Here is an 11,248-nt window from a genome sequence, read left to right as displayed (position 1 = left end):
AAAGGAGGGGCGATTGTGTGAGGGCACTAGAGCGAGTGTGTCTTCTCCAATTTTGCAGCATAAAGCAATGAGGTTGCTTTCCCACATGCCAATGCGGCAATTTTGTGAATTGCTCCCTCTAGTGACCAGCACATGGAGATGTTATAAATTAGAATCTAATTTATAATATTTCCTGACTTGTGAAAAATTTAAAAAAAACTAGAACAATGTGTAATCATTTATATACTGTTTAACTAAAAATAAAAATAAATTCTAGCTACACATTCCCTTTAAGCAAATAAAATACAGGTTATACTAAATCTTTTACCACAAATCAAATATCAATCTGCTCAGCACCTCATGCTCTATATTATGCAGCAGATCAACAGGTTCCCTTTAACGGCAAAGTAAAACACGTTGCTACCGATAAAACATTGTATATTTTGTTCTATTTGGAACCCTATTTTAATACACAAGGTTTTGTTTTTTTTTACATCAAAAGAAGTTCAAAATTGCTAAATGTATTATCCTAAAACATAAGCTCATAAATGGGAAGCTTTTTTTTTTTCCTCTTGAATAAACACGCCATTTAATGGGCACTTGCGAAATAGAAAAAAAAACATATTGGTTGGAGATTTCGCTGTATAGACATGATTGCATAAGGTTATACATTTTACCCTTCGGAGGACTGATTGGTCAATAAGACATTTCCTATTTCTAGCTAAAATACACATGTTCATTCATGCTTCTCGCTTGTCACCTACTGTCCAAAAGCAGCGTCCATGTAACAGTTTTGTGGTTGGGGGGTCCTCACTTTGGCACAAATTAAAATAGAAGAGAACTTCTCTTAAAGTACAATTGTAATAAAACCGTTTAGTGCTAGTATTTCACTGCAACCCCGACCACTGTAAAGATGTATACGTCACTTGTCCCTCTTGTTTGGAGGAGCACAGCAGAACAGTCTTTTTTACATTTGTGCCCAAGCGTCCTGCAGTGATGATGTCACTCAGCGCAATGTCCTCCTCTTGTGGAAAGCAGATAGCGATATAATGTGCATGGAAGCGCATTGGATCTCCTGTAGCAAAAAAATAAAAAAAATGAACAACAGAAATACTTTATTAGACGGTTACAGAAATGTAAACATGTAGTCCAATGCGAGTACATTTTGTGTTACACAACCATTCAACAGTATAAATCTAAACCGTATCTTTAGCATTACAAGCCTTATAGACCTTACAGCTACAAAACCATATTCCTCTGTGCCTGCTATATTAGCCCTTATGGGCTTTTATGAGACAATCGGGTTTTGAGCATCTCTTAGGTGAGATTTATGAACAAAGTATTAGCAGTGATAGAATACCTGGATAAACAAGAAAATCTCCCCCAAACTTGCCACCGCTCGTGAGGTAGTACCCCTTCTGCCAAAGATCCCTGAAAACCTTGTAGCGTGCTTCATGATTCTTCTGGCCTGTGTATGGCCATTCTGATGACACTTCTTGTATATCCACCTTTTCTTCATTACCAAGACGAGCAGTAGGAATCTGCACCATCATTGCTTCCTTTGGTAGGTGGAACGTCTGTTCTAGATTAAGCAGTTCTTTAATAGGACCTTGCGAGGACGACTCCATTGGTTCTTCTGTAATTATAAGAATAGTCTAAAATTGGAAATAAAATCATGAGTAAAAATACTGAATCTTAACCCATTTGCACTTATCATTACGCACTAATTGCAGTCTACGGACCACTATAGGGCGTAATGATATGCCCAGTACATGGCACAGGCAAAGGAGCTGTGCCCACGCCATTCACAGTAGGTGCCGACTGTAATATAGAGCCAACATCCCACTGCAACGGCTGGGATGGGTGTTGCCTCCAATCCCGGCCGAACCCCTTAGATGTGGTCAATGGCAACCGAGGCATCCAAGTGGCTACAGAGGTAGGGTGCTCCCTCTGCCACCACATAGGTGCCCTCCAACACAATTGCAGGCTGCCAATCTGTTGCCATAGCAACAAGGGGCCTAACAACAGCCCCCAGCCTTTCCATAGCTATATGCCTATAAAGTTTTACACTGACAGGCAATAATGCAATGGTATACTGACTATATGCCTAGTGGGACTTAAAATATAGGTAAAGTTTATAGGGAGAGTTAGTGTATCAAATGTTCACAGTTAAAATAATACACATATATGGTATTGTGGCGATCGGAATGACCCATATCAAAGTCAACATATTATTTAAATCACACGATGAACGGCGTGTTAAAAAAAAATTGCTGTCGGAACTGCTTTTTTTTCCCACACTCCAACAAATTCATAACAGTTAATAAATTATATATACCTCCATATTATGGCATCTGTATGAGAATGCCACTCGTAGAGGCACCCCATGGCAGCACACAAAGTACCTACCGGTCTGTATTACGTGAATGGCCATTAAACCAACCACTATACTCTCCGCCATCATATTGAAGCCCACTCTCCCACAAACAAGCATTCTTTGTTTTATTACAGAAAAGCATCAGGGGAAGGAGGGATGTGACGTATATGTACTTGGTAGATATTTACTTATGTACGAGCAGAGCAATTATTTTAGCTATGATGGTTCAACAGATGGTTCCACGTTACTATATAAATATGGTTTGTTACATGCAGCGCATGAAAGAGTTAATACATGTGAAAGATTTCTGCTTGCTGCAGTATTGTTTACACCCAAATGCTGAAAACTGGTAACTTCAAACTATTGCGAGTTTATTACTATTGTATGCAGTCTATAAAAAAATAATCAGCAGCACAAGTATCTCTCTTGTCCTCATATTTTTCTACAATGAATCCGTGTATAAACTGTATAGCTCACAGCGGAGTGCCTAAACTGGATACCACCGTGTCCACCTCGAAGCTAGGTCTGCACAGGTTTCAGGCTCTGAATGTAAACAAGAATGATCCCATTCAATTACAGAAAGCAAAGATCTTGCAAAAGGGGAGGAATTGAAACAAAAATCCAAAAAAATTAAGACATCATACATAAACGAATTACCAACTGAAGTTATAGTAATTAGAATCCGCACTTGCTGCTCTGTAACAAAGAGTAGTATTTTTGTATAAAACACCAAAAAATAAGCAAATCGATCATAAATAGTAGTTTTCCAGAGCAGCAGATCAGATTCCAACTTTGATTTCCCCAGTGCTATACCACTGTACGAGCTTGACTTATGAACACATTCTAAGTAAAATAAAACTAATATATATATTTTAGTAGAATATTATGTGCATTCTAGAACTTGTTTATCTGTAATTGGTTATTTCTGCTTAGTCTTCTGAGCCCCATTAGAAGAATTTCACCGTGTATACCTAAAGGAATAGTAGAAAATCTAGTTACCGAACTCCTGGAAATGGATGCTACAACAGGTATTATTATTACAGGTCATAAGTCAGGTCAAGTATTAGCGCCATTGTCCCCACATACCTTCTTGCTCAACACGTTGTCTTTTTCTCTTGCTTCTACCTTCTGCAATCCGCTCCGACAAGCCCTCCAACGTGCGCTTCTTTTCTTGCAAGGCAAGCTTCCATTGTTCTTCATAGCTATAATGCAAAAACTGTGCATAGGACTCCTTTTCATCTGCAGCCCTGGAGACATTTGTGCTATCCTGTAAAATAGTCATTTAAAAAATACCGATATTTTGATTAGTGAATAGTCAAAGAAAATACAACTCACCTTATGGCCAATTTCAGGTGACCGTAAAACAGAGGCACGTTACAGTCCATAGCATGGCTGCAGCACGAGGACCACACAGTGCTGCTCAGGGCCATAATATGGACCCTAATATGCGACCCTTTTATGGTCGTGTGAAATTGGCAAAAGAAAATTAGAAAAAATAGGGGAAAAAAACCCACCCACTGTTAACATAAGCTCTTGGCATGTTGGTAAGAAAAATTGGTTTAACCATCTCTTGATCCAATCAGTTAATAGGAAAGCTAGTTGACAAATAATATGGCCTCCATTACAGCTCCGACACGAGTTCTCATATTGCTTTTTTTTTTTAGACTCTTAAAGGGCAAATCTGTGTTATTATGCAACCTGAATACCGAGGACTTGAAAAAAGGTAATGGCAGCAATATTTTTGTCACCAAGTCTTCCCACAAACATACACGAGTAAGAAAAGATAAAAACACAAGCAAGGCCTCATTTACATCTGCGTCGGTTTCCGTTTATGGGTTCCGTTAGACCTTTCTGTCAGGGGAACCCATGAACGGAAAACCAAACTGTATCAATGGTAATGCAAACAGAAGCTATGGTTTCAAATGTAACGCTTCCGTTGCTAATAGTTTCCGCTTTTCTCCGTTCCATAAGGTTTCCGTTTTTTTTGCAGAAACAATAGCGCAGTCGACTACACTATTGTTTCCGCAAAAAAAAGGAAATCTTGCGGAATGGAGACAAACGGAAACCATACGCAACGGAAGTGTTACCTTTGAAATCAATAGTAATGAAAACGTAAGCTATGGTTTCAGTTTGGCTTTCCGTTCATGGGTTCCCGACAGAAAGATCGAACGGAACTCATGAACTGAACCAGACGCAGATGTGAACGAAGCCTTAAAATTAACAAAACTTATGCAAGTGAAAAGTGGGGCAGTTAAAGATTTCTACACAAACATAGGAGATTATTTACTGTAAGGGTATGTGTTCCCACAGGTTGAATACACTGCATAAAAGTACACAGCCTATCCACCCTAGAACCCGCAGGGAATTCCAGCTGAAAAACTGCACCAAATTTTGCCCGGAATCACCGCCTCCCAAAATAGAGGTATAGAGGTGAAAAAAACCAAACAAACCATACTTACCTCACTGGCGTTGCCATAGCGACCCGTCCCTCTGTTCTTCAAGCAGCCCGACCTCCTGTGATTGGCTGCAGTAATCACATGGGATGAAACGTCATCCCAGGAGGCCGGGCTGCTCAGAGAACAACGTGGAAGAAAAGGAGCGGTCACTATGAAAACGCAAGCGGGGTAAGTATAGGCTATGTTAAATTTAAACAAAAAAAACTTTGCGTTTTGTTTTTTTTTTTCAGATTTGCGATTGAAATGCAACGTTTTTGCAACAAAAACGGCAAAATTTGCTATTTATTGCGGGTTTAACCTCCCCATTGAATTCAATAAGAAGCGACAACAGAAGTGCAACGATTCTGCAGCATAAATGGACATGCTAAGCTGCATGTCTCTTTATGAAAGCTTTCTTAGCGGATTTGTTCATATCTCATCCACCTTACTGCTACTGTAAATGCTGCGTTGCGGAAATTCCACAGCTGGAAACCCAGCTTAAAGAGGCTCTGTCACCAGATTTTGCAACCCCTATCTGCTATTGCAGCAGATCGGCGCTGCAATGTAGATTACAGTAACGTTTTTATTTTTAAAAAACGAGCATTTTTGGCCAAGTTATGACCATTTTCGTATTTATGCAAATGAGGCTTGCAAAAGTACAACTGGGCGTGTTGAAAAGTAAAAGTACAACTGGGCGTGTATTAGGTGCGTACATCGGGGCGTGTTTACTACTTTTACTAGCTGGGCGTTGTGTATAGAAGTGTCATCCACTTCTCTTCACAACGCCCAGCTTCTGGCAGTGCAGATCTGTGACGTCACTCACAGGTCCTGCATCGTGTCGGCACCAGAGGCTACAGATGATTCTGCAGCAGCATCGGCGTTTGCAGGTAAGTCGATGTAGCTACTTACCTGCAAACGCTGATGCTGCTGCAGAATCAAGTGTAGCCTCTGGTGCCGACACGATGCAGGACCTGTGAGTGACGTCACAGTGCTGCACTGCCAGAAGCTGGGCGTTGTGAAGAGAAGTGGATGATACTTCTATACACAACGCCCAGCTAGTAATAGTAGTAAACACGCCCCGATGTACGCACATAATACACGCCCAGTTGTACTTTTACTTTTCAACACGCCCAGTTGTACTTTTGCAAGCCTCATTTGCATAAATACGAAAATGGTCATAACTTGGCCAAAAATGCTCGTTTTTTAAAAATAAAAACGTTACTGTAATCTACATTGCAGCGCCGATCTGCTGCAATAGCAGATAGGGGTTGCAAAATCTGGTGACAGAGCCTCTTTAAGAGAAGTGAGACTAAAACTCTGCCAGAGAAAGTTGTTCTGGTGAATTCCCTGAAAGAGTTAAAAAAAGGGACCTGGACGTCTTTCTTGAGTGTAATAATTTTACAAGTTATATTTACTAGGTTACTGGAGATGGGTCGTTGATCCAGGGATTTATGCCGATTGTCATATTGGATTCGGGAAGAAATTTTTTCCTTAAATGAAGAAAATTATATTTTGTAATAATAATAATAGGCTGAACTGGATGGACGTATGTCTTTTTTTAGCCCCACATACTATGTATGTAATGAAGTTAACATTATTACTAATTTTACGAGGGCTGGTTTTTAGAAGCTTGCAGAAGATCTTTTATGTCCCGATGTAAAGTCCCTGACCATTCCTTTTCAATACATAACTCAATGGTAACAATATAAAATTGAAATAATACTAATAGCAACAATAATAATAATAATAATACACACCACTGACAACCCATCACATGTTGGGGATTCTTGGTCTGCCAAGCAACGACGTACTAGTTGTGCTGCCCCAATTTCTACCAATAGCCGGGCTTCTTCAGGAAGAAGTTGTAGTGGAAGGCCTAGCCGTGTATTCTGTCTAGGTTTTCTCACCAATGCTCCTACAAGCTTTCCAACCAGCCCATGCTGCTCCCGGATCCTGCGGGCATCTCCTGCGCTCCATACAAAGGCTTTTCCTTGCTGAAGATGGATTAGAATCCTTGAATGTTCTTTGTAATGAGAAATAATCAAACATGTAAAAGTGTTCAGCCAACGTGTTCATCTCTAGTCGAGTCCTGTACCTCCCAGGACATAACTAGTGGTTTTGTCGTTAGTTTTGTGACATTCTGTAGCTGATGGTTTATACACAGTCTCAGGGCACCTTTATGGGATGCAGGGAATTACATTGCCCACAGCTTCCCTACTCGTACTGAAAACAAGGGGGTTGTGATTCCAGTATGGCGGATACACAGTGATATTGGGGAGCAACATTACAGCTATATTGGATATAGCAGGACGAAGATCGAGCAGGACGATTCTTTTGCCCGCTAGCTGAAAAAAATCAGCTAACGGGAAAAAAAAGCGTCCGACTTCAATTGAAATGAATGGAAGGCGGAATTTAGGAGAATCCGCCGCAAATTTCCTCCATGCGAACAAACCCTAAGTCCTGTTTTATTGAAGCGTACTTGTAAATATCTGTAATATGGATCCTAATACAGACGTAGTACAGATGACTTGGCATCAGTATGTCATCAGTATTACAGATCCGTATTACTGATGGGAGATAAATGACATGACAGCCCATTTGAAAAATCACTCAGGATACGCTGCAGATTTTCTGGAACAGAAAGGGCTTGTCCACACGTAGCGGAATTACTGCATATTGTCCTTCCGGAATTGTGGACGGGAAATACGCAGCAGAATACAGAAGAAGCAAAGTGGGTGAGATTTAACAAATCTCATCCACGCGCTGCGTAAAATTTCAGAGCAGACATTAGCTTGCAGTGCGTATTTTTCGTACCACAGCATGTCCATTCCTGCTGTGGAAAGTGGACTGACTTGCTGCGTTTTTCAGAGATGTCTCCATCCCCCAGAATTGAAAAAAAACGCCGCAAAATCCGCACTATTGTCTGCAGTAAAACATGCAGGAAATGGTGCGGTTTTTCCACAGCGGAATATCTGCTAGTTTTAACGGAATTGCTGCAGAATGTTTTTGCAGCAATCCGTTACGCGTGGACAAGCCCAAAACCTGCAGCAGAATCTCAAGAAAAACACTGGTAAATCCACCACAAAAATTAGTCAAATAGTGCGCTTTTCCGGATCAGATGGCTGCGGAAACATTTTTTCCACAGCGATTTTACCTATGGATTTAGTGTTAAACATTTGTTATAGCAAAGTATATGTGCAACTGCGGATTTCCAGCGGTTCTTACTGCGTTACCACTGCATAAATGCTGTAAAAACCGCAGCAAAACAAATCTGGAAGGGTGTAGGTGGCACTACCAGGTGTGTGCAGGTGTACTGGCATCAGTCTGTAAACCGTATATCCCGACTGCTGTGCCCCCAATATTAGGGTAATAAATGTTTCATAAAGATGAAAGCACACACTGTCACCACATTATAAGTGGCCTATCTTGTACATAATGTGATCGGCGCTGTAATGTAGATAACCGCAGTGGTTTTTATTTAGAAAAATGATCAATTTATTGAGTTATGACCTATTTTAGATTTATGCTAATGACTTTCTTAATGACCAACTGGGCGTTGTGGAGAGGAGTGTATGACGCTGACCAATCAGTGACCAATCAGCGTCATACACTTCTCTCATTTTAATGTACTCAGCACTTATTGATCTTACTAGAACATGATGTCCTGTCACATACTCACACATTAACGTTACTGAAGAGTCTTGAGAGTGAATAGACATCACCTCCAGCCGGGACATGATGTCTATTCACAATCTCGACACTTGGTAACATTTGTGTGGCACTTAAAGACAGCAGGCGTGATCTCAATGCGCTGTAAGTCCCACACAAACGCTACCGAAGTGTCGGGATTGTGAATAGACATCATGTCCCGGCTGGAGGTGATGTCTATTCACTCTCAAGACTCTTCAGTAACGTTAATGTGTGAGTAAGTGACAGCACATAGTGATCTAGTGAGATCAATATGTGCTGTGTAAATGAATGGAGAGAAGTGTATGACGCTGATTAGTCACTGATTGGTCAGCGTCATAAACTCCTCTCCACAACGCCCACTTGGTCAAAAGCTAAAAAATGCCCAGTTGGGCATTAAGAAACTCATTAGCATAAAGCTAAAATAGGTCATAACTTGGTCAAAATTGCTAATTTTTCTAAATAAAAAAACACTGCTGTAATGTACATTACAGCGCCGATCTCATTATGTAGAAGATAGGGCACTTATAATGGGGTGACAGAACCTCTTGTACCTAAAATTCTTAGATGGGAGCTTTATACTTTCCTAAAATTCAGCAAAACAAGATGGGGTGCAACAATGTAATATACACCTCACCCTGATTCTGCCACTAACCACTGATCATGGCGCTTACGCCCACAAGTGCCCTCCTATGTGCAGGATACAACAAATACTTGGGTGCCATTTGAACAGAAAAATGAGGTAGTCATGGTCACGGTGTATGACTACATGTAATACCACTCGTATCATAGTCCTCAGGAGAAGATCCTACTCGGATGCCGTGTTTATATATATATATATATATATATATATATATATATATATATATATATATATATATATACATATATATAGTGGATAAGGCCTGTATACAGATTAGTTCTATATACTGGTATCCTGTCCTGGGCATGTCCTATCTAAACACACTGCACTGTGGGTACCGGTGGCCCCATAATCTGCTCTTGGGGACCTAATTGTGTGTGTTATGATCACAGCAGAGAATCAACATGTTGCATTGGCAGAACCCTCAGGCGGCAGAGCCCATGGAGGCTGCAATGCCCACCTGGGTAATGGGTATCTGGTGTAACCACCACAGTCCATTACTAATTTACTATAGTTTCCGAAAACTATAATAAGGCAGCACGTGGCAGTCACCTCACACTAGTATGAATGCGAATTCTTCTCAGCATCCCGAGTGCTCTGTGACCTGCAGCTCCTCAGATGTAGTGACACTACTACGACTCCTAGCATGTTGTGGACCATTGGCCCGAGCTGAGCACGTCCATGCCCTGTTATACCTGCAGCGGCCGTGCCACTGTCCTCTTCCTGCGTGCAGGGCTCCATGTGTACGGCGGGACGTGCTGCCGCCTCCCTCCTCCTTCATTCACTGGAGGAAAACGACGAGGTAAACGTCCAATGTCAGCAGCTAAAAGTGGGCGGCGCTAACGACCTGCGTATGAACTGAGGGGCGGGCACTTACACACTGAGGGGCGGGCACTTACACACTGAGGGAAGAGCCGTGATGCTGCAGTGAGGTAGACGCGTTTGCTGCTGATTGCGCGCGGGACGTGGTGGTGTCGTGTGGTGACGTCATTATCCTCATATACGTGTCGTGTAGTTGTGAATGGCGGAGAAAGATGGCTCGTATGCGCCACATGTATACTGTACTCATTAGAACTATTGTTCAGGGTTTGAACTCTTTGTAGAGTAAAAACCACACCAAAAAAAACCCTTGCAGTAAAAAAAACAAACGCTGTGTCCGGATGGTATATAAGGCTGTATTCACACAAATAAAACACATTATAAAACCACGTTCACACATGGCGGATTTGTAGTGATGTGGAGTTTTCGTCATAAATCCACAATACAGTACAGTGTAATACAAGGGAATGGAGTTTTGCAAATTCTCCATCACATCTGCGAAGAATTTACTGCATCTGGAATTTCAAATCTGCATCGTGTCCTAAGTGTCATGGATTTCTCATAGATTTTTGCCTCACATTGCAGTGCACAGGAAGAAATCCAAGTCAAACGGCACGTGTAACGCTCTGCAGCGGATCTGCCGCTATATCTGAACATGCCATATGCAATTCACTGCTGGCTGTCTCCCGCACACAAACTGGCGCATGGAAATACAGAGGCCATTGCTTTTATTTTTTTTGCAGATTCGCTATGTAACCCTTAAAAGGCATTTTTTTAATATATATAAATCAATGTTTTATTGTATTTTAAACAAGTTTTGAATTGAGTTTTATTGAAAAAAAAAAAAAATGCACTAGATTTAACACTTGTGTGCAGCAAGTCTATGGCACAGAATCTACCCAAAAGAAGGGAAGGGAGTCAAAGAAATGACAGAGCTCATTTTTAAAATCTGACATGTCACTTTATGTGGTAATAACTTTGGAATGCTTTCACCTAGCCAAGTGATTCTGAGACTGTTTTCTTGTGACAAATTGTACTTTATGTCAGGGGTAAAATTTGATCGATAAATTCTATGATTATTTATGAAAAACACCAAAATTTGGAGAAAAATAGCAAACATTAGCACTTTTCTAAATTTAAATGTATCTGCTTGTAAGACAGACGGTTATACCACACAAAATAGTTGCCAGTTAACATTTCCCATATGTCTTCTTTAGGTTGGATTCACACGAACGTGGCGTTTTTGCGGACGCAAAAACCACTTGACAGCTCCGTGTGTCATCCGTTTATGATGCGCGGCAGCGTGAT

The 11,248-nt window shown here is 41.0% G+C and overlaps 1 protein-coding gene across 2 annotated transcripts; it reads right to left on the bottom strand.

The window, feature by feature from the left end:
• Positions 1-272: 272 nt before the first annotated feature.
• TSEN34 (tRNA splicing endonuclease subunit 34) lies at positions 273-9,929 on the bottom strand. Of its 2 annotated transcripts, none has more exons than XM_075839950.1 (5): positions 9,817-9,929; positions 6,549-6,814; positions 3,443-3,623; positions 1,340-1,615; positions 273-1,054 (listed from the first exon to the last, which is right to left on the bottom strand). In XM_075839950.1, the coding sequence occupies exons 1-5, from the start codon at positions 9,860-9,862 to the stop codon at positions 867-869; spliced, it is 957 nt and encodes a 318-aa protein (XP_075696065.1). In that variant the 5' UTR covers positions 9,863-9,929; the 3' UTR covers positions 273-866. The 2 variants fall into 2 exon arrangements, with proteins under 2 accessions (XP_075696065.1, XP_075696066.1); XM_075839951.1 differs by having other exon boundaries at positions 6,699-6,814.
• Between the last annotated feature and the right edge of the window lie 1,319 nt (positions 9,930-11,248).

Source organism: Rhinoderma darwinii, chromosome 10 (assembly GCF_050947455.1).
Source record: "Rhinoderma darwinii isolate aRhiDar2 chromosome 10, aRhiDar2.hap1, whole genome shotgun sequence".
NCBI lineage: Eukaryota > Metazoa > Chordata > Amphibia > Anura > Rhinodermatidae > Rhinoderma > Rhinoderma darwinii.
Note: the sequence above shows the minus strand (reverse complement) of the source record. Positions and strands in the feature narration are given on the sequence as shown.

Bases quoted from the DNA above. Each gene is read 5' to 3' on its own strand.
- TSEN34 (XM_075839950.1), bottom strand. From the start codon at position 9,862: ATGGAGCCCTGCACGCAGGAAGAGGACAGTGGCACGGCCGCTGCAG. The intron at 3,624-6,548 runs GTGTGTATTATT...ACTATTTTACAG, and splicing joins CATGTGATGGGTTGTCAGTG to GATAGCACAAATGTCTCCAG. The intron at 1,616-3,442 runs GTATGTGGGGAC...TTATAATTACAG, and splicing joins ACAACGTGTTGAGCAAGAAG to AAGAACCAATGGAGTCGTCC.